Source organism: Suillus plorans, assembly GCF_016647745.1.
Source record: "Suillus plorans strain S12 chromosome Unknown HD556scaffold_7, whole genome shotgun sequence".
In the NCBI taxonomy this organism is placed as follows: Eukaryota; Fungi; Basidiomycota; class Agaricomycetes; order Boletales; family Suillaceae; genus Suillus; species Suillus plorans.
Genome location: NW_024537391.1, coordinates 740320 through 762093, shown reverse-complemented (window position 1 = coordinate 762093; position 21774 = coordinate 740320). Strand labels below are relative to the sequence as shown.

Below are 21774 nucleotides of genomic sequence, written 5' to 3'. Positions count from 1 at the left end.
GCCGGAGAATGGAAGTAAATATCGGAGTTAAACCGGGTTAGGCCGGTCATAGGATGTGTATGTATATATACCTCCTGAAATGTGTACGATAGTGCACCTCGAGGCTGAGGTTGTTCCTTTCGAAGATAATTCATCGGATCATTCCAGCTATCTTCTCACATTTAAATGATGGTGCATTTATGCCGTTGGTTCCGTTCAATCCCGCTAGTCCGGGTCTATCCGCGTGACCTCTGAATGCTACTTAGTATATTTGAGGGTCGTGTGAGCACTTGTTCCTCTTCTCCCTTTCAACACCCAACCCTCTCTCTGCAAGCATATAAAAGTGTATCATGGTGTCTGTCGTTCCCAGATCCTTCTCTATGCCTTCTCCGACTGCCAAGCAGGAGCTGCAGCTGAATGAGGTCAGTCATCGTTAGATTCAAGGTCCTTCCGCGGTACTTATTCGGCGTCCTTTGTGTTAAGTTGGGCAGCCTTACCGATGCTGTGGAGCCATTCGCAAGGTATTATTCGTTGATTTTATCTTATTTTGGCCGCTCATGCAAAGAATCAATGTGATCTTACTCAGGCTCCTAAGCCAAACTGGTCGTTCCGTGAGGCTGCATTGTTCTGTGCCCATGTGGTCATCTCCTTCTGATACATGTATGTGGTTCGCATTTATGAATTCAAAGTTGTTTGACCGACTCGAAAAATAGGCCTTGATTTACACGACCTTCACGATTTACGCTCACGAATTCTTCTTTTCGTTCATGATCTCTTAGAGTCTTTGCATTCAGCGGGGGTTGGTCACCGCGTTTGACCTATATCACATTTCTAACAGATGTACCAGATTTCCGCATCCTATCGACTTGCTCCCTCAAACTCTTCTCTCTGTTTCATCTGTGCATTGCCGACTGAGCTCAGTGCCCCAAAGGTGAGGTCAGCTGCAGTCGAAATTCTGCAGAATGCGAATATACATGCAAGGTAAGGCAAATTTGAATATTTAAAGCCGTATCTCACCACAATGCAGGGAGAAGGTTTTATTGGCTGACCTGGAGTGCGGCCCCGCATTGATCATTTCCTAATCCCTGTAACTTTTATGAGAACATCAAAACATCGTATAATATACATCTACACCCTTTGCATTGTTATCTGTACCATTAAATAAAGCAATCTCATATTTTGCAACAATCTTGAATGTTGGGTTCTACCTTCCAAGGATGGAAAGCTTAGTTCAAACTAGCTGGTCTGGCTGAACGTTCCTGGTTTGTCTCTAGGCCAGGTTCCTCCATTGGAGGAGTCTGCCATGGCAATCTGAGAAGAAATGTGACAGATGTCACAACCTCGGGATTGTTGTATGTAAACCCACTCACTTACCTTTCACGCAATTTTTCAACTTTAGTTCTTGACTTGTTTCCACGTCTGCCATGACTTTTCTCGCTGACTTCCTCCTCACCGTCGTCCCAAAGGACTCTATACCTATATATCTTAAAACCTACATCCCAGGCGAGACGCCCTTGTCGACATGGCCCGTCGTCACCACAGCCCTTGCGTCGTACCTCGCTGTAATATTTGGTATTCGTGAAATCATGAAGGATAGATCTCCACAGCGGCTCAACACCCTCTTTCGCATACACAACGCTTTCCTCAGTATTGGAAGTCTCATTCTTCTTGTCCTTATGATGGAAGAAGTTGGTTCGATATGGCTCACAAATACGACCTACGGCACAATGTGTGATGAGACCTCATGGACGGAGGTAGGTTTTGATACGTTTATCGAATATCTATCTTTTGAGACTCATCCATCATCCCAGAGGCTGGAATTTTATTACATGATCAACTATTACTTCAAGTATATCGAACTTTTTGACACGGTGTTCCTCGCTCTCAAAAAGAAACCTCTTGGTATGCGTTGCCATATTCGTTCGTGGCATTCACGCGCTGACCGGTCATTTTTTAGCTTTCCTTCATGTATTTCATCATTCCGCAACTGCTCTGTTATGCTTTGTGCAACTTAACGGCAAAACAAGTGTGGTATGTCCACGTTGACATCTGCCAGCTGTTGCTTGACCTCTTCAATTTTAGTCATGGGTTGTGATCTCTCTGAACCTAGCAGTTCACGTCATCATGTGTAAGATCTCTGTTCGCTGTAATGTGTGTGTGCTCATTGGACTACGAAGATTATTACTACTTTGCGACTGCTGGTGGTGCCAAAATATGGGTATGTATGCGCTGTACAATGTTTACGCATGTTTCACTGAGACATTCCTCAATTAGTGGAAGAAATACCTCACGTCCATGCAGATCATTCAGTTCATCATCGACATTGTCATTGTTTACTTCGGCAGTAAGTCTATCGATCTACAGCTCAATATCAATGCTAAATCCGGCCTAAGCCTACCAACATTACGCAGCTACTCACTACCATCACCTCCCTCACTGGTCGAATTGTGCCGGCACTGAAACTGCTGCTCTCTTCGGATGTGGTCTTCTCACCACCTACCTTGGCTTGTTCATCAACTTTTACATCCAAACGTACAAGAAATCCGCCAAGGGAAAGAAGCCTACAGCCAACGGTATTGCCAACGGTCATGCGCAAAATGGAAACGGGTGCGCAAATCCTTCCTCTTACCGTACTGCACGTTGATGTCCAAGTTTTTGATAGCTATAAAAAGGACTGAGCACGCAATTCACAGCTTCATGACGATATGGCCATGCCAGTGGCCAAGCGATTACCTATACTTATCTAGCATCATGCAAGACACTAATATACAGAATGCATCAACGAGTTCACCTCCAGTTCACCTGTCCAATCTTTTCATACAGCCTGTCGTTCTTGTGTCTATTTAGCTACTCCCCGTCACCTTATTTTTTCATGGTCGAGTATTTCTTTTGCATATCTCTTTCCTTTCGGATCTTGCTTTCGTTGCGGGCATGCATGTTAGTATACGGGTGTGCTTGGAGCTATGTTGGAACGCAAAAGACATTTCACGAACAAGAGTACCGTAGTAATACCCAAACGAAATGCCACTACTCCATGATATCATCTTAGAGTGATTTGTTTTGCCTCGCGTTTTTAACGTCCCTCCATTTGCACATCTTGCTGTGCCGTAAGGGTTGGCTGCGGTCATTCCTTGATCATCGATGCATCATCCGACGCTTAGTCTCACTCTGTCACTACATATATCATTGATCGGCTTTTTCTTGCTTCCAAGCTTGCTTGTGCCAAAGACTACAGTCAATTATCAGCTATCTAGGTTGACTTGTATTTTGCAGCTCCGAAAAAATTGCCTCAGGTTACTTCCTATGAATTCCTGAGAACTGTGACTACCAGCTCTGATACACACGAATATCTTTATTTCTTCCCATCATCACTATCTCTGCATTAACTTATACACCACGAGGAGTGTACACACATTGCGGTGCGGGGAGACATTCATCCCGTAAAGCGCAGTGAGTCAGTTTGCAACGGTTGTCTTGAATGATTTCAAGGCCGACGACAGGGACTGCCTTACCAACGAAACTCAGCCAATCGTGCTGTGCGGCTTAGAAGTCTGTCTAATGTCTGAAATATCAGACTCAACGCAGTCCACTGGGACCTCCGGTTGCCCTCGAGAGTTTTTGGTGTCTGTAGAATTGTATGTCCCCACCGTGGCAAGTTTTGGGCTTCGGAAGGTGAGTCTCATGCACATGTCTTACTCGGTACATCTAACTGCTCGCAGCCAGTGGTCTCTCGCCGTAAAGCTGACACTAGCAAGACGGAGGAAACCCCTAGGTCGCTCAAAGGTGAGAATACTTTTATTCTGCCACATAACTATTTATGCGTTTTCAGAAAAGTCTAGCTGGATATCGGTCAGTCGGAGTCCCGCAAGCGCCGGACAGTGGCGACCTGCAACATGTAAGCTGATGGACGAGGACGAGAGTTGTTCCCTTAACATCTATGTCGACGTGGGTCTCAGGAGACAAAAGTCTTACCATCTTCTGAATGCCTCCACAGGAGACTATTCTGTACCAGACCATATACATACATATGCTCAACCAGTTCGACATCCGGCATGCTGACTCTTCCTTATTTCTTCGCAAGAATTGTCTTGCGCTTGCATCTGCTGGGCAAGTCATTTCTTATCCTGTTTGCAGCACTGCTAATGAGACTGCTCAAAGAGGGCAGCGGTGGGGCTCACCAACTAACACAGAGCCCATCTATTTCCAATTTGAAGACGCTGATACGTGCAATACTTGGCTGGTCCTGTTACGATCATATTCTAAACCGGAGATATATGGCCAAACCTTCGCTTCACGGGATGGCGGGCTCTACCGCATGTGGCGCCAGGTAGAGCTGTCAATTTTGCAAGGACGTAACCTAGGGAATCACTTCAAGGCCCAATTAGACACGAATGCTAGCTCTGCTATACTGAGCGAAGGCGACCTGCGAGAGGCAGACCCCATAGATTTGGATGCCTTTTGCGAAATCCATCTCAACGACAACATATGTGCTCGTACGACAGTCAAGAAGGGGATTGGCTCTCCCGACTGGCTTGAAAATTTCTCATTTCCGGACTTGCCACCTTTTGAGACCCTCGAGGTCACAGTTTGGAGAGAGAAGAGGCTTGTGAAACCCGTGTTACTTGGCTCGGTCCGCATTGCACTGACGAACTTTCGCCGAAGTGAAGCGGTAGAAGGATGGTTTCCGGTCATACAAGCTGGCGGAGCGAGCAATAGTATTCAAGTTGGGGAAATACGAATGAAACTTACCGTTGACGAGTGAGTGTTCGTATATTCGCAGACTCGCGCAGACTTGAAATTTGTTCAAGGGAAATAATATTACCTCATAATAGTTACTCGGGTCTTCTGACCGTAAGTCGTCTCAGACACCGCTGTTGACAAGTAGTTGTATTTGGTTGCCAGGTACTGCGCGATAGGAATGTCCTAGAGTGGATGAGTGACTTCGAGCGCAGGCTCCACTTGCGGACTACTTCTTATCAGTTGATGTGCATCGCGATTGCCAAGAACATCCTTGTTGAGCATATCACGGAATATGCCGATCGTGAAGTCGATGGTACACCTAGCTGTCAGTGATCCATCATCATGTGCCATGAGTTACCTTACTGACTACTTTTGCAGCTCACAATACCATTTTCCGCGGGAACACCACTTTCACAAAGACGATGGAGCTGGCAATGGCGTTTTATGGGAAAGCATTTCTTGAGTCCAGCATCGGATGCACCATTCGGCGCATTTGCTCTGAAAAAGTTGCTATCGAGGTTGATCCTGTGAGGAGCGGCAAAGGTGCAAAAGAGGTCGAACGTGGCGTGGATCAACTAATACATTGGAGCCAAGAGGTGTGGAACCAGATATATGCTGTAAGGGGCCAGTGTCCGAAGTGAGTACTACGTTATTCTGGTTTGACTCAGACTGAGTCAAATTTAGCGAGTTGCGACGTTTGTTCGAACACGTGAGAAAGCTCGTTGAGAAACATTATCACACGAAAGATTCGCAAGACCCCCATAACCGGGAACTCCCCTGGCAAAGCGTTTCCGCCTTCTGCTTCTTAAGATTTATTGTCCCTGGCATCTTGAACCCTCATCTGTTTGGGTTATACCCAGGTATTGAATATTCCCATCGTGTCTCCCTTAAACCTGATCGACCCCAGGTCTTCCCAGTGCTCGCATTCAACGCAGTCTCACACTCATCGCAAAGGTCATTCAAAGTCTTGCGAATCTTAATCCCGTGAGATGCATCCCTTTCTTGTTCTCACTGTTACTCATCGCCCCTCGAGCAGAATGTACAGAAGGAGGAGTTCATGCGCGGGATAAAGGACTTCCTCAAGCAGAATCTACCTGCAATGGTAGATTACATCCTGGTCGTTTCGACTCCTATTCCGCTAGATCCATGTAGTCCACACTCTGGTCACCCAACTCACAGCCACCAACGGCTTAATGTGGTCAGTTCATTGCACGAGAGAAGTACTACGATGCCCGTCCTAGAAAGAGAGTCGATTTCGTTGCTACCTCATGTGCTTGATATTCCAAGGCATTTAGCTCGTATCACTTCCTCGGTTCTCCGAAGTGCACGGTCCGCTGATCCAAAGGACAAATCCTCCGAAGGAGACAATCAACATCTGTCAGGTCTTTGTGCTCAATGCTTCGACCTGGAGGACCAGAGTCTGGCTCGCGTCAGCCAGTTAGCCGGTGTGGAATCATGTCCTGTTGCTCTTAAATGGGACGCACCTCGAATAACATCCACAGTCTCTTCCGCCGCTCCTTCATCCCCGGCCTCGCCCTCGAAAATGGTTGAGTCGCGGAAGGTGTCAAGGCCGTATACCGCACCATCACTGTCTGATTTGTCTGAAGTAGATCACCTAAAAGCATCGTCCGGCAACATGACACCTTCAAGTCCCGTCCCCCATGATCTGTCCAGTCTACGTAGAGGTTCTGTTCCTGATATTCCTTCAAGCCCAAAGGTCACCTCATCTCCTGAAGAGCGATCTACACGGGCAATAAACCGTCCGCGTTTTCTGCGACCTAAATCAATATCAGCTGACTCGATCTCGTCACTCGCATCCCCTACAAGTGCACAATCTCTACGTAGTCCACCTGAGTTTCAAGATCTTGAAGCTAGCAGGAAGAGAAAGAACGTGCTGCAGGGTCTACTTACGAAACGATAAGTGGCCATCATATTTATTGTCTTTTTTGTTTCCTCCTATTATATTACGTTTTGCGTACTGTATGATGAATCAGATGTACAATCCTTGAATCCTCGAGGGAAATCGAGCCACACAAATGTCCGCCGATGCATGTGTAATTAAGAATCCAATCTTAGCAGTTTTTCAATCAGCCTAAGTACTTCCGCAGCTACATCCTCAGAAGTACTGCGGACTGTTAGTCGGCACAACTAGTTCACGTCAGCCTACGAGATCATAGGAGACGGTAAAGACTCACTTTTGCCTCGCGATTTGGTTCTAAGCGAAGCAGGCAACCAACCTTGCCATCAACCGATGTATGCAAAACTCCAGCTGCCACTAGATTGTTTGGGTTGGGATCAACATCTCCCAATATCTCCAGATGGTTTCCTGAGACCACTTGACGGTATCGTACAAGATCAAGCTGACCAGCACCATCAAGTGTAATAGGAAAAACAGCCTGTGCCTCGCGTGGAGGACCACCGATGACCTTCCAGCGCTCGAAGAAGTCAGCTTGCCCCAGCTTGACACCCTCAATGAACTTCGTAACGCTGATCGGCAGTCGAATTGATACGGACTGATGCGCGCCAGCTAAAAAGGACACTGTGAGGATGGGGAAGGAGCTGAACGCCTTTTTACATTCAACATGTAGAAGTTGTTGGCTTTGTGTACGAGGAACGAGAATATTTGGTGGGATTTTAGCAAACGTAGCCGACAAAGCCTCCGAGTCATTGACATGGATGGTGGAGGTGAATGATGTCAATGGTACTGATATTTTATTTCCCAAATAGATGGCTAGCTGGCCTAGGTGCCCCTGGTACCTTGATTTGATACCGATTTGGATCTGCACGTCCTCGTAGAGGACGCCATCCGCGCTGTAGATGAGCTTGTTAAACCACTTTTCAACGCTGGGTCCGACAGCGACTCGAGGGGCGACCACGGAGCTATCCACGCGGGACGGGTCTGACTGTTCACCTGGGCTAGATAAATTCAATCCTGCCAAAGAGCTCATGACGTCTTGTGCATCTGTATTGCCAGTGACAGTAGTTGTCCCAGTGGCAGATGATCCTGGTCCTAACGTCGCTTTCCGTGAATTTGCGTGTCGCTCGAGGTTCATTTCCTTTCCTCCGTGTATCCAGGTCCTCTTGTCCTCTGTATCTCCAAGTTTACGGTTGAGTCTACCGATCAGAGCACTAACGCGAGGAGGGAATGGTGGCATCTCCTCGCAAACGTTCTGCAACACTTCATCGTCATCAGGTCTAGATGCTAGCGAGTAGAATTCACAGGCCCGCTGCTGGAGCTCTGCGTCCAGAACATGTCTATATCGTTCAAAGATGTTGATGAGCTGAGGCTTTATCTCGGGAAAGACATTAACCCATTTGATGTACGTCGATAGGAGAAGGGAGCGAGTGGAAGCGACACAGAATTGAGATTTGGAGTGAAGGACCTGGAATTGTTCAAGAGGACTGTAACCAGTGTCATTCGCGATGAGATGTCCATATTCTCCCAGGATGTATCCTGAGCAGTCACAAGTCACTAAACTGAACTCGAACGTGAGTTTGTCTTACCTCCAACCTTGACAAGGCTTTCATGTGTGGACGGGGACTTCAGGTGCTCGAAGACGACTTTTGCAGCATATTCCTGCAGATCCTCGGTATTTGTAACTATCTGCACGACACGGTACCAGACCTCATCCCCGACATGATCACCAGCAGCGCTGATGAGCTGCAGGATCGTATCAACATACCATTTGTATGAGTTTGCGTACTTCTCCGTCAAGATAGCAATTTTGAGCACCATCTCCTCCCGCAGAGCATAATCTGCAACTTTGAGGTAGCGTAGCAACTCCCCGACAATCAGCTCTGAATTGTCTGTATCGCACATGCTGTATAGCAAGTCAAGCGCGCGCCTTCGGACGGAAATATCCTTGTCGCGAAGAGATAGGATAATGGTGCCTTGGTGCTTCTTAAGGGGCTCCAGAGAATCGGCACGAGCAGCAAGATGAGCCATGGTGTCCAGACCAAGATATCGTACGTTTGTCTCCTTTGAGGATATGAACCGAGCCAACAGAACTGCAGAGGTTCCCACAAGGGGTGAACTTGCGTCTAAATGAATCGCAAGGCTGATTGCTTCGAAGAGCACAGCATGTTGCGCATTGTTATGTTGAACGTTCCTCGAGGGTTCTGCGCTATTATTCATGATTGTTTGTAGCACCTCATGGAGTACAGATCGTAAAGTGGCGTCCTCTAAAAGCAGTAACGTGAGGGAAGTTATGGTTGCTTAAACACGCACATACCAGAAGGAGCATAATACTGCAACAAACGGAGTAGTTTGACTTGTAGCCATGGCGAAGGGACTTTATAATATGCGTATGTGGCAGAATACTCACCCTCTATGACTAACTGGGGATACTGAGCCATAATGGATCCCAACTTTGATGACACACACTTACTCGGTGTAGGCGATCCACAGCTTTAGTGTAGCAAACAGCGTAGGCGTCGAGGTGGTCTTGGGCCAGAGCCATGATTAAGCTGGTAACGCATATTACAACGCCCTACAAAGTGTTTCAACACTGAACGCCAGTATGAATGACAACCTACTAGATCTTGGTCGTCCATGATAGATACTAGACGCAAAGCCCATTCAGCGGCAGGTATTACAGTGGGATGTTTGCGGTAGAGTCGCAGTAGCGTTAGAGCAGCTTTTTTCTTGACAAAAGTTTGCGACGTTCTGCAAGTACGAATGAGTTTTCATGTACTTGAATTGTAGACAGTAATTTGGTTACTCACGGGGATATCAGAAGCCTATGCACATCTTCTGACAGCGCCTCTGCCATCTCGCTGCTACCCACATTTGCTATGGCATGCAAGGCAAGGCAATTGCTGACCTCGTTATTCTCATCCAAGTCCTTCCGAATGGAGTTGACAACCAATCGAAGGAAATCCGAGTTCTCGTGCATCAGCAGAGTAACAGCAAGGTAACCCTACGTGTGCCTTATCAATGATATATCCGATGAAATTGTTCATTAACCTCACTATCTGTTTCTCACTGTACTTGGAACTTGATATGAGGTTGACGGCTTCCATGTGCCCCACATCGACCTTGTACCCAAGTATATACGTGAAGATGATCTTCGCGACATATCTGTACCATTGTCAAAGATGTGGATGACTTTGTCAGTGATGTACTCACTTCTTCTTCTGATACCCGTCCAAATTTCCGTCTGCAGCGTGACATGAGCACCAAGCTGAACGAGTAACTAGGATGCATTGGACCTTTGAATTTCTTTCGGATATTCGCCATCTCCTTGTTGATACGCTTCTCTTCCAGTTCACGCACCCTCGCACCTCGAATGTCCGCGATGAACTAAAGAGAATATGATCAAACGGTTGACATGACTTTGGAGGGACGCACCTGGGTCAATCCTCGCATATTGGCCGCCATCTTTCGTAGATGCTTCTGGAAAACAGCTAGAAGAAATTAATGGGTAGAACCAGCTGGGCTCTTTTGACGGCAGAGGAGCTCTGCACGGCGAGAAAATAGAGGTGGGTCCGCGTACTCAACGCTTGGTGACAAGCCGCGCTGCGTTTAGGTCACCAGTGACGGTACTCGCACTGCATGGGAAACATTTTGAATTTCGAATAAGTGCTGTTACTTACGTTATCTTGTCTTCTTAGACTCTAGCGCATGCAGAGCAAGTACTGTTTCTATAGTATTATGCAATGCGAGGATACATTATATTAGGGATGTTGAGCGTACAGAAAATGCGTAAATGAGGAGGGATAAATCTAGAAGTGCAATCAGACAAGGACACATTGATGATGATGATATATAGGGTCTAAAATCTGCGTGAACCAGACGAACGATAGCTAGATGTACTAGGCCTTGAGTTGTAGGCTGACCCGACACCATACGGTGCGGAGAACTCAGACCTGGGTTCAAAGGGGAGAAATCGTGTGTAGGACGAGCTGGGAGAAGCCACGGGAGTCGCGGTGCGAGGTTTGGACCAGGATTGATATGCAATGCGCTCGTCGCTGTAACGGTTGAGGATCCGTACTATGTCTGTCGTCATAAAATCTAGTTCTTTGATCTCTGTAGCAGAGAGGGTGTAGTCTTTGTTTAGTGTGCCTTCATCCTCACATTCGCTCTCGTTCTCCTCCGAAGCCGAAATCTGGGGAGTTAGTGCTTGACGTCTCCTCCGTCGAGCCATCACAATACCCTCGAACACTCGAAGCATACAAGACTCCATGACGGTCTTCAAACGTTGGATGTCATCCAATACATTGACATTCCCGACGATTGGCAGCCAGCCATCACACTCCAGTCCTCGTTCAGTGACTTGAATCTCGTAGGCGCCAAAGAGCATGTAAGTCATAGGGTCCAGGCGGGTCGTGGTGATCAGATACGTTTGAGGACTGGAGCCAACCATCGACAAATTCTGTCGTTTTTCAGAAAAAGCGTAAAGCTGTTTTTCCATGACCTGGTCATTCCCAACGGCGTGCCTGCGATGATTTACGCTGCCCGGATGTATAAAGGTCGCCTGCATATAATTAGCCTATGAAGCAAGAGGTGAATGTACTGCACGAAGCTCACCTTGTCCATCTGAGTGCGGTAAGTCATCTCGCCGGTCCTAACAGCATATTTTGGCTGGGAAGCTATTGCTATCAGAGCAGCCAGGAGAGGAAGGGATTTGCCATTAACGTTCAGATCAGGTGGTACGGTCAACTCCCGACTTCTAGGCTCAGTTGATGCGACGTTGCCACCCGCAGAAACGTCGATGACTCCTGCTTGATACAGAGACTGCATTAAGTGCCCGCGGATCTTGGTAATCAAAAGTAGCGTTGGCTTCGAGAGGAAGTTGTTGTTACAGAAGCGATTGGCCGCCATATACTCGCCGCGACGCTGCATCTCGTTCCATGCGTTATAAGCATTCAATATGGTGAGCGGATCTGACCTGAACCCGCTGGGCGACCACTTGTTCTTAGCAGCAGCAGCCTCAGCCTTCAGGTGCATAGGGGCGAAAAACGGATCCCGATTGGTCAGAATGGCAGCGAGAGTCAGAGCCTGATCGAGACACCGGAAAAAGCTTCCGTAAAGGACGAGCCTTCCCATTTGGACCTCCACAGGTAGTTGTAGTAGAACCTTTCCCAGTGACGTGAGGTTCTTGTCTTGATCCAGCGCACCTACCATCTGTAGGTTCGTCATGGCAGCGGCGACGCGGTCGGGCTCAGGGGGTTCGATAGCGGCAGCGAGAACTTCTTCAATGACCATCCCGGGGAAACTGAGGGCCTTGACGTGCATGACGACATTGCTTAGGTCGACGCGTTTCATTTCCACGGTTGGATGAGGATGAAGGTTGGCTGCGCGAGCCTTACTGAGAATGCCGAAATACTCTCCGGGCCGGTGTCTACCCGCCCGCCCTGCTCTTTGGTTCAGATTGGAAGACCCAACCCATGCGGAGATGAGGGACGACATGTGGCGGTCGGGATCATATCGCTGTTCCTTGATCCTCGCAGCGTCAACGACATAAACAACGTCGGGAATTGTTATGGAGGTCTCCGCAATATTAGTAGCCAGGATGATTCTACGAACGCCCTCTGGAGGGGGCTCAAAAATGACTTGCTGTTCGGCGAGAGGAATGGTAGAGTGGAGGAGGTGAATGCTGTACTTTGAGGGATCATTGAAATTGATATCCATACTTCCACCAAGGAGAATTTTCTGAACTGCAGATATCTCGTCCCACCCAGGCAGGAAGACTAATACATGTCCTGAGTTAGACCGCTGCAAGACATACGAAATGCTAGCTGCGACCAAGGGACATGGTAGATCTAACTCTTCATCTCTACCGCTCAGCACGCGGGAGTCTCCCTCTGTCATTGAGCGCTCACAAGACCGCGCATAAGCTTCCTCACGAGCGAGGTATTTAGAGACCAAGTCATCTTGGAACACCCAGTTTAATGCCTGATGATTTCTCAGCGCAGGGATGAAATCATCCATGAAGTGTTTTGTAACGGGGTACGTGCGGCCTGGGATCTCGATTACTTTTGCCGGTTGGCCTCGCTCGTCAGGGAAGTATTCTTGGAACAGCGTAGGATCAATAGTGGCACTCATGAGGACGATCTTTAGTGGGATATTTCGAGCCTTGCGATCATCCATGAGGCGTTTGAGAACAACGAGGAGGAGGTCGGTATCAACATCCCGCTCGTGGACTTCATCGACAATGATGTGCGTCACCTCGTCCATCCTGGCAGCCGATAGCCCGCCTTCAGCCATTGCAGACTGAAGTTTTTTGAGTAGCACCCCCGTGGTGCAGAAAGTGACAGAGCCATGCTCTTCTGGCAATTTCGACTCGAAACGGACGCTGTAGCCAATTGATCCTTCACCAACAACTTCCCCTCTCTCCTTGGCAACACGGTTAGCTACACTGAGCGCAGCCAGCCGACGAGGCTGAGTGCAAATGAGGTTGCAGCGAGCACCCTCACCCCTGTCAATATGGTCATCCAGGAGTAGCTGTGGTATCTGCGTGGTTTTGCCTGAACCCGTTGCAGCCATGCAAATTGTGACATCATTCTCACGTATGTGTGACACGAGCTCCTCCGATCGAGCATAGATGGGCAACGCAGCTCTTGTGTTTCGCATCTTTTCCATCGCTGGATCCGTAACGTATTTTTTTCTTCGTTCCCTGAGTTCTTCCGACTTTTGGGTAAATAAACCCTGAGGAAACCTGCGGGTATAGAACGGTCGTGGGGCAGGAACAGGGACAGGTTGAGATCTCGGAGTGTCTGAGCTGGACCCGATGACGGGTCTGTTCCTGTATAGAGTGCTCTTTTTGATATCGTCATTTAGCTTGTGTATCTCTTCCTCGAGTTTTGTGCTGATCTGGAAGTAAACCTTCGGGGCTAAACCAAGGTCCTTCCCAGTTTTGGACGCCTCCACGAAAGTCTTCCATAGGTCGGGATCACATTGCTGCAGATACTGCACGACGTCCAAGTAGCACTGTATCTGGGCTGCTTTCTTGGTTGCGCTGGAGCCCATGCCGATCTTTTTGTCACCCACAATCATAACAGCTGCCCAAGTCGACTTCGCGCGCCCCTGACGCTGTTCTTCCAGCTCGATATCCGGCTTGCTAAATCCATATCTGCGACAGTAGTAGTCCATAAAGCTTCGCGCGCGCTCGTAGTCAACGACTGAACCATCGCTCAGCTCGATGACTTGTGGAGCAGAACTCAAGGATACTGAAGGCTTGGGCTTGTCAAGCTGACCGCATTCATTAGAACCAGATGAGTTGTTTGCAATCTGTGACACGTACCTGACCTGTATCATGAAGTTGATAGAGAGCTGAAAGCGCTGCGAGCCGCTCAGCATCTCTCTTGACTCTATGGTCGCCAATACCAAGCACTGGAGGAGTGGTATCGAGGGCAACGGTCACCCTTCATACTGCTATAAGCACAAGCCAGAAAACATGGCTAAGCAATCATCACTAACCTGTATACCCTCTCTGATGTACCAAAAACAATGCCCTCAACTGATTCATAAGCCGGTTGCTTGTCCAGATGAGTAAAGGTAAAATTAGCGACTGGAGACTTTGGGTTATCTACAAACACAGGTTTTATGTCAGGGCGGGAACCAAGATTCTTCCTGTGCTCCTGTTCAATAAATGCCGCATCACGGATAGGGCCGCCAAGGTCCGGAAGTCTTGATTTCGATGGCTGTTCTTTACTCTTACCCATTCTACGCTTTGATGAATTTTTCTGGGACGACAAACCAGAAATACGCGACCCAAGTGAACCACGGCTTTTGGATGAAGACGGCATCTCGAATGGAGGTGATACAGTAGGATTGCGTTGCGTCCCTTGTGAGGATGCGGACATTGTAGGAATAGTTGTGAAAGCTCCCGCTAGCTTGGGAGCTGTAGGGGGCCATTTCTCTGAAGCTTTGGGCGAGCTACGTGACCGAGAATGATTGACATCTGTAGTATGGTTCTTCTGCAGGCTTGCTGTCGCATAACTGGCAAAGGGTTGTTTGAGAGAGGCTGCGACAGAAGGAGCGCGCTTCAATGACAATATATCCAATGGTATGAGGCGACGCCTGAGAACAGCAAAGGCACAGCTCGTCATGATGACTTGAGGACTGCAATGATGAAAAGCCAATGGACCAATGGTGGACCATAGTCTGGTCGGCCACGAAGCAATTGAACTAGAATCAAAATTTCAAACTTGAGTGCTTTGTCATCATCAATATCAGTGTGACATGTGTGACCATGAATAACCAATATCAATACAATATTAATATGATCAAACTCGATCTACTTGTAAGTAGTTAAGACTGTAACAGTTACGCCAAAAGGCAGTAAATCAAAGCACGCTTTGATTATCGCGGACAGTATTTATGCTGATTATAAGTAAGCAGCGAGCTTACACTACTTAGCTCCGTGTAAGGTCTGTCCGTCTAGAACTCAAAAATGCCTTCGGATAGAGTCATGGCAAGGGGTGGGTCCCGCTTCCGTGACGTATAGGCATCTTGTTTTGCGTGTCCCCCCGGGCCGGGGAGGCACCTCTTTTTGGGAAGTTGACCCATTAGTTTTGCATGACCAATTTTTGTGCCAACAAGGATGTGGTGTATAATCTATTTACATGTTGTCTAATCGCTGCTTGAGAGCGTCTGCAATTCCATTCAAATATTTCAGTCGCACTGCTGCGACTTTGGTTTCCTGCCAGTTCTTTTGAGCTACAAATTTTGTGATCGCGCTCACAACTTCACTAATTTTGTCTGTGACCACAAGTGTCAGTACCTGCCAAACGTTCACAAACGACAAAACTCACTGTCATTGTCCTCTTCTAAGGTGCGAATTCGCTCGATGTCCCCAGATTCGATCTCCTCTCGAACTTCCATGATTTCGCTAATGAGTTCTATATCCTCTAATGGATCTGCTTCTTCAATCATGAGGCCATTCCGCCGCAAAATATATTCTATACGGTGCAAGGGTGACGACAGTGCTTTGTACGCAGCGTTCACCGTATTCGACACGTGAAGTGCAACATCTTGTTGGAACTGCTGAATAAATTTTTGCTACTACTGTACGTAGAATCACTCACTTCATTCTTAGTTGCCCACGCGTCTGGGTGCGAGACTCTCTGTGCTTCGATGAAACGGCGTTTAAGGAGTGCAGCATCCACCACAAACGGGTTAGGCTCATAAGGAAGACCCAGTATATCGTGGTATGATATTGAGGCGTGGATCCTTGCAATATAATTGCAGTTTGGACAGGCAGGCAACGCAGTTGGAAGAATAGTCCCACATGATGGACACGTCTTGGTTAATGAAGTGACCACAGAATGCCGTGAGGAAGATGAACTAGCTTTGTCGGTGAATGCTCTTGCATAATATCCGTTCGACAACGCCAACGGTCGATGAGTTGCTTGAGCAGCAGCGACCGCACGGACAAGGAAAGGACGGAACATTCGGACGAGGGGTTACTTGTTTACTAAGCTAAGAGATGGAAAATTGGAAATGAATAGCATGGAGCATGGAAATTTCCTTTTGGAACAATTTCGTCATAGTTTAGATATATAGGACTTATAAGCTAGAACCACCAGCACGGCGTCGAGAATATCACTGAGTACTTGCTAGTAGGCCAGCCTTTGGACAACTTGATCATAACTCGTCCTCACAATGTCGAGCAGTACTAGCGGTACCGCTGAGCTCCAAATCCAGGACTTGTGCTCCCTGGCCGGGCCTCAGTGGCCTGCTTCTCCTCAGGCAATATTAACGCTCGATGATCCTTCAGCCGCAGAGCCAGCACGTCGTCGGTTGGCTCCAAAGACTCGTTTAAGTATATTTTCTTTCCTTCCAAACCTTTTCTCCTGTTGCCGCTCTAGGCATCACAAACCACAACCAGCGCATTCAGAAACTGAGGCAGACAGCTCAAACAAGTCCATAGAGCAACTTCCGGCCCTCGAACAAACCAACGATAATACCACCATAATCACTTTGGACATCTCAGGTATCTCAGATATCCCTGGCATTAATAAGGACGATTATCGTTGGGCTGTTGTATATGAAAATCAAAGAGGGTATGTATATCATCTACCTCCTTATGTGTGGCAGACTGTAACTATCATCCCAAGCCTCACCGTACTCTCGTCCCCGTATTATTCACACCTATCACTGCTTCCTATCGATCCTCCACAATTCACTATCCCGTCAGATTCTTTGAAACAATCCCGACAACCCAATATCTCTCTTTCCAATTATCCCCTGCCCGATGGCACTTGGCGCTGGGTTTCCAGAACATGGATGATTGACATGCGCACAGACTCAGGAGAAGTTCAATACGACGGTTTTGAGTACAACTGGTTTTTTCGGGAGAAACACTGGCACGCAGAGATTGGCAAACTAAGCACTGGTGCCTGGGTACGGAGAAGACGATGGGTAAGATTGATGATGCGTCCGGCACAGCATGCAATAGCGCACTCGGAGGGGAGTCCAAGTCCTTCCACTAGCAAGAGCAGGCTGTCTGACCAGCCTTTGGATACAAGCTTTGTTTCTCTCGCTTACCCTCAATCAGAGATCACGCTTGACAAGCTTGCTCACTCGGTCAACCTGGAATGGGAAGGAAGTGAACAAGACTGGGTGCGCTGTCATCGACTGATGCGAAGGCTCGGTCGGGATGGTCGCAAACTTGAACTCTGGCGCATGTGGCTTTCGCCGTACTTCTCTGATGTTTCCAATACCCATCCGGGGGACAAAGGGAAGCTTCCTGAATCTAAATTTTCTCTACCAATGAGGTTGGAAAATGATGGCTCAGACATCCAAACTCCACCTCTAGGATACTTGGGAGCACTTCTCCAGAGCCACGTATGCATTTTTATTGACAAGTGTATCATCGTTTGATATCACTTTTATAGGGAGATGCAGTACTCCGGTTGTTTGTCTTCCCGGATTCAAGAGCGCAGTTCATCGATCTTGTCAAACGGGCCGGTCTGGCTCACGAATTAGTGCGAAGTCTTGGAGACGGGTTCTCTTCCACCGAGGTTGACTTCTGGAGCTACTCGAAGGGCTTAGGCAAAGTACTCGACAAGGATGATTAAACAGAATGGGGTCGGGTCGGGCCAAGGACTGGAAGGAAGAGCTCTCTGATGAGGATGTCGTGGTAAAATATATTGAGGTTGTTACAGAGTTACCCGCGAGAGTGGCGTGACTTCCACGGAGATCACCATACAGATCATATCGTTATGCTAATCGTAATATATGTAAATACTGTACAGCAGTGAAGTTGCATGTGAGTGCAACACTCGTCGTTTTCAAACCCGAGCCCTCCTACAGCGTTTTGATGTCAGCGCCGTCTCCTCGGGTCATTGAGCCTACTGAACCAGATTCGGATCATAACAAGGCATCATGGAGAAACATCAATATTAAGAATCTCTGGCCAGATGACCCAAGTCATCCGGTGAAGGTCGCCCTTCGTACATATTCTCTCAGCCTATCTCTCTCCCTTGGTCCTGCACTACTCCCAGTTGCTCTTACCCTCGTCAATCGTTCATCCAGCCTGGAAACTCGTTTGGGTTCATTCAGGCGCGTGTTGAGGCGCGAAGTGGGCCTTACAGGATTTCCGTTCGCCATCACAGTAGCCATTTGTGGTGGAATTGCATTGAAGCACCTCTTGGAAGCAATAGGTGTCCACAATGTCGATAAACAAGACGATCCAGAAGTTCGACAACAGCCAGTGATGGCTTCCACATTACAACGACGCGCAACAGTCCTATCGCTTGCAGCTCAAGCATGCTCAGGCATGTCCAACTCAACGCCCTCTCAGAAAGCGTTCCTGTCAAATATCTTGTCCTCGACAATCGCGTTGTTCTTGCTCCAAAGAACTCGACTATCCAAAGCAGGGTCGCGTCAACCATTCTCAACCATTGGATTAACGCTCTTATTTTTCTGTCGTGCAACCGACGCAATCATGCAGCATTTCTTGTTCGTGACATCAGCCCGGAAAGCTGACCTATTCAACATTTCCTCAAATCGATCGAAGCCAGCTGGACCATCTACTGATTTACTACTGCCTGCTGAAGGCGATGGAAAAACCAAGAAATATAATCGAAGTATAGCTGTATGGCTGGACGCCGTTGTATTTTGGGCCTGCAGTGCTAGGTGCGTGATATGTAGCATTCTTGATGTCAAACATATACATATTCAAACCTTCGTGCAACATCAGAATCATGTGGTGTTTCTTCTACCAGCCACATAGGTGCTTAGCAATAAAATGAAATAGATTGATGTCTAAATCCATTTTTTACAGACTTCCCCCTTCTTACGTGAAATGGTTAGATATCATTCAATCATCATGTCGGGAAGCTCTCGCTCATCGGTTTATGATCAATCACTTATCAGGATATCATCCCTAGCCAACCTAGACAAACGGCTGTTGGACGCCTTGCGTGTTATGCGTTCTAAAGAATGGGTCTATGGGCACAGTTCCTCCCATTCTCACCTCTTGATGTCTTATGCCAAGGACCGCGGATACCCTTCATCTTGGGGCAATCCACATGTCTTGCCTGCATGTGGTACAGGTGCAGATGTAGTCTGGAAGGCGCTTGGCGTGCCTGGCCGGGGTGGTGTGGGCGGATTGCCCTGCGAGCTCCTGCATTCCCGTGTTACAACGCGGTGGGGTCTCGACAACAGCTGTTTCGCAAATGTTGGTGTGAGATTTTCCCTAGCGTTCATTGAGGCTATGGCTCTATACCTGCCTGTAAGTGTATGGCCTGGAGTGCACTGCATTGCACCGCTAATTGTGTTTGAAGGTTCACTTTCTTCCTCTCCTTTTTACTCGCCCTAGCACCATCTTCCAGCGTCATCGTGCCATTCCCGCTCTCCTGGCTGCGATCCGCAGTGCGACATTCCTCTCCACTTTCCTGTCGTCATATTTCTTCGCTGCCTGTCTCACACGTACCTTAGTGCTGGCAAAGCTGTTCCCATGGATCCCTCATGACGTGTGGGATGGGCCATACGGTAGTATTCTCGTGGGATCGCTCACGTGCGGTTGGAGTATACTCATTGAAAACACGCGGAGAAGGGGGGAGATGGCGTTATATGTGTTGCCCAGAGCCGTTAAAGCATTTTTACCGGCCAAATGGACTGCAGGTAATCATGCTGGTGCTAGGCTAGCTGAGCGGTTAGTATTCTTAAAGTGTATTTTCCTTGTGGTACTGATGGGATGCAATAGAATCGTATTTGTTCTGTCGCTGGCTTCACTGCTCACTTTTGCAGTCCATGAGCCAGAATCTCTGAGAGGTCTGTCGCGATGGACCCTCGCTTTTGTCATGAAAGGGTCAAATGCTGAGTTCTGGAAGAAACGTAAAGAACAGATTGAGACTTGTCCTCGGACGCCTATCTCTCCGTCCTCCAACTCAATCTCCACGCAAAGCGTCGATCGTTTGTAAGACGTTCCACAATGCCAACTTAATCCGCGGCAATCCAACTCTGGGACTGGAATATTTTGGGAGAGTTTGCTCATGTCGCTACCAATCTTTGATCTAGATCATGCCCTTTTTCCCGCGTACTTTACGATCTTCGCCCAGATATACTCCTGATTATACCATAAAAACATTTCCAGTCAATATCCTTACGCATCTCCGATTGTCTCGCTTACATTTTGCTAACTAGCTGCTCCAAAGGTGTAACATGTGATCGTAGAATGAGCAACTCCCGATCAATGTCTCCCCATCTACACCTGGAGGAGCAAATGACCAGTCTGCGCCGTATGCTAGCGACTTGTGATCATCAAACCGCTTCACAACTTCCCACATTGCATGTTCTCCGTTGTGGGCCCTCGCCACCTTGAAACCGTCGTGCATACTTGCAACGAGGAGATCCTCCTTACGACTGGGTGATGGATGCCACTTGACACGCCACGCACCCCCTCCAACATCTCCTTGGACGAGCGGTACCAACGGCTTCCGAGTGTCAAAAATACAAACGCTATTATCGTAGCTGTGCGCGATTTCAAAAGCCGTGATGTTGATAGCAAAGAAAAACTACGCACCTTCCGACGGCTATGAGATATTCGATGTGTGGATGGCTCTGAATAGTTGTGACGCCTGCGTTAAATCTTCGAGGGTATGAGAAACAAACAAAGCATGTGGAGATAATTACATGCCGCTTATTTGTAAAGATGGGCTGGATAAAATTCTGTCGGACATCCCAGCCCTTCATGGTTAGGTCGTCTCCACCCGAATAAATGATGGATGTATCCCAATAGTTCCAAGCAGCAATCCAAGGTTCGTAATCGTGCGCGTGCCACCGGTTGACAATAGTCAAATTGCCAGTCGAATCAGGATTCAGAACGCATAGTGATCCATTTGACAAGGAAACTACCAGAGAACCGTGATTGCTGTCTCAGAATCTTGGGTCAGAATTGCTTGCAGTCTCTTGAGCTAGCGTACTTCGTGGGGTATCTTCGGGTAGACCAGTCCAGGGAAAGGCACATAACGTCTGAGGTTGCGCAGGACACGCTCTGAAATGTCTTGAGCTGGCGCTAAAATCAATCACTGAGTCACGATGTATGCGATTGACATACATTAAAACATACCTCTTCTTTGTGCCACTCGTGAAGGGTAACATTCCCTTCCGAGTCTGCAATTCCGAGTACTGGAGAGGCTGTTCGAGAAGTATGACACCTACGATTGTGCAGATATTGACGTTTGATACGACTCAAGCATATGACGCGGATCTCACCATTTCTGGTCGAGGACAGCTGGAAGACTGATTTCCTGAATCTGGGAACTTGATGATAGACGTTGAACCAGTGATTTGCAGGAATCAATTCGCTTACTTACACTCCTCTGTCGTCTGTTACTTGCAATACAAGACACTTTCCACGACGGACTTGACTTTGTTTTCTCGCCGTAGGTTCGAAATCTACTTTATTGTCATCTGTGTGCACCTGGGTATCGGCGAGGGGCTGTTCTAATCGATAGGTTCCGCAAACAAAGATATCAGAAGCACTCTCATGAGGGCAAAACTCGATCGAATCTGCGGGCCAGACGGTATCCAATGCGACCATTGGAGAAGAGGGGAGGTGCAGACGGTGTCTAGATTCGTGTCAGGTGCTTACATAACTA

The 21774-nt window shown here is 47.9% G+C and overlaps 10 protein-coding genes across 10 annotated transcripts; 6 read left to right on the top strand and 4 right to left on the bottom strand.

Annotated features, from left to right (window-relative positions):
• Positions 1-249: 249 nt before the first annotated feature.
• HD556DRAFT_895187 (uncharacterized protein) lies at positions 250-1232 on the top strand. Its single transcript, XM_041311972.1, has 6 exons — positions 250-401; positions 463-500; positions 575-639; positions 693-778; positions 827-960; positions 1007-1232. Exons 1-6 carry the CDS (start codon positions 330-332, stop codon positions 1059-1061), a joined length of 450 nt encoding a protein of 149 aa, XP_041165097.1. The 5' UTR covers positions 250-329; the 3' UTR covers positions 1062-1232.
• A 171-nt stretch (positions 1233-1403) lies between these two features.
• On the top strand, positions 1404-3070 carry HD556DRAFT_1498800 (GNS1/SUR4 membrane protein; the record flags this gene model as incomplete). Its single annotated transcript, XM_041308923.1, has 7 exons — positions 1404-1733; positions 1791-1881; positions 1937-2010; positions 2062-2107; positions 2157-2197; positions 2254-2323; positions 2373-3070. 7 exons carry the CDS (start codon positions 1404-1406, stop codon positions 2621-2623), a joined length of 903 nt encoding a protein of 300 aa, XP_041165095.1. The 3' UTR covers positions 2624-3070.
• On the top strand, positions 2515-3070 carry HD556DRAFT_895277 (uncharacterized protein). Its single transcript, XM_041311973.1, has 2 exons — positions 2515-2586; positions 2632-3070. The coding sequence occupies exon 2, from the start codon at positions 2753-2755 to the stop codon at positions 3026-3028; it is 276 nt and encodes a 91-aa protein (XP_041165096.1). The 5' UTR covers positions 2515-2586; positions 2632-2752; the 3' UTR covers positions 3029-3070.
• A 467-nt stretch (positions 3071-3537) lies between these two features.
• HD556DRAFT_1229014 (Rho GTPase activation protein) lies at positions 3538-6640 on the top strand (the record flags this gene model as incomplete). The annotated part of the gene is made up of 11 exons (XM_041297261.1): positions 3538-3651; positions 3699-3762; positions 3809-3924; positions 3974-4090; positions 4145-4737; positions 4788-4830; positions 4882-5044; positions 5098-5356; positions 5404-5579; positions 5627-5703; positions 5756-6640. 11 exons carry the CDS (start codon positions 3538-3540, stop codon positions 6638-6640), a joined length of 2607 nt encoding a protein of 868 aa, XP_041165094.1.
• A 137-nt stretch (positions 6641-6777) lies between these two features.
• Positions 6778-10099, bottom strand: HD556DRAFT_1229020 (adaptin N terminal region-domain-containing protein; the record flags this gene model as incomplete). The annotated part of the gene is made up of 11 exons (XM_041297263.1): positions 6778-6867; positions 6915-8173; positions 8224-8901; positions 8952-9057; positions 9108-9209; positions 9256-9385; positions 9445-9638; positions 9691-9799; positions 9848-9902; positions 9931-10021; positions 10070-10099. 11 exons carry the CDS (start codon positions 10097-10099, stop codon positions 6778-6780), a joined length of 2844 nt encoding a protein of 947 aa, XP_041165093.1.
• Positions 10100-10493: 394 nt separating this feature from the next.
• HD556DRAFT_1228706 (P-loop containing nucleoside triphosphate hydrolase protein) lies at positions 10494-14385 on the bottom strand (the record flags this gene model as incomplete). Its single annotated transcript, XM_041297245.1, has 4 exons — positions 10494-11195; positions 11249-13912; positions 13965-14085; positions 14141-14385. The coding sequence occupies 4 exons, from the start codon at positions 14383-14385 to the stop codon at positions 10494-10496; spliced, it is 3732 nt and encodes a 1243-aa protein (XP_041165092.1).
• Positions 14386-15167: 782 nt separating this feature from the next.
• On the bottom strand, positions 15168-16171 carry HD556DRAFT_1338806 (uncharacterized protein). The gene is made up of 3 exons (XM_041302009.1): positions 15751-16171; positions 15478-15706; positions 15168-15424 (listed from the first exon to the last, which is right to left on the bottom strand). Exons 1-3 carry the CDS (start codon positions 16114-16116, stop codon positions 15285-15287), a joined length of 735 nt encoding a protein of 244 aa, XP_041165091.1. The 5' UTR covers positions 16117-16171; the 3' UTR covers positions 15168-15284.
• A 64-nt stretch (positions 16172-16235) lies between these two features.
• On the top strand, positions 16236-17904 carry HD556DRAFT_1264511 (uncharacterized protein). The gene is made up of 3 exons (XM_041299091.1): positions 16236-16728; positions 16783-17512; positions 17563-17904. The coding sequence occupies exons 1-3, from the start codon at positions 16328-16330 to the stop codon at positions 17743-17745; spliced, it is 1314 nt and encodes a 437-aa protein (XP_041165090.1). The 5' UTR covers positions 16236-16327; the 3' UTR covers positions 17746-17904.
• A 179-nt stretch (positions 17905-18083) lies between these two features.
• On the top strand, positions 18084-20412 carry HD556DRAFT_1498762 (uncharacterized protein; the record flags this gene model as incomplete). Its single annotated transcript, XM_041308922.1, has 6 exons — positions 18084-18805; positions 18870-18902; positions 18954-18977; positions 19046-19403; positions 19456-19826; positions 19878-20412. Coding segments are annotated over 6 exons (1725 nt in total), but the record flags the coding sequence as incomplete, so codon positions are not given.
• HD556DRAFT_1286077 (WD40-repeat-containing domain protein) lies at positions 20320-21757 on the bottom strand (the record flags this gene model as incomplete). The annotated part of the gene is made up of 6 exons (XM_041299337.1): positions 21490-21757; positions 21389-21436; positions 21243-21330; positions 21097-21188; positions 20697-21044; positions 20320-20644 (listed from the first exon to the last, which is right to left on the bottom strand). Coding segments are annotated over exons 1-6 (1128 nt in total), but the record flags the coding sequence as incomplete, so codon positions are not given.
• Positions 21758-21774: the final 17 nt, after the last annotated feature.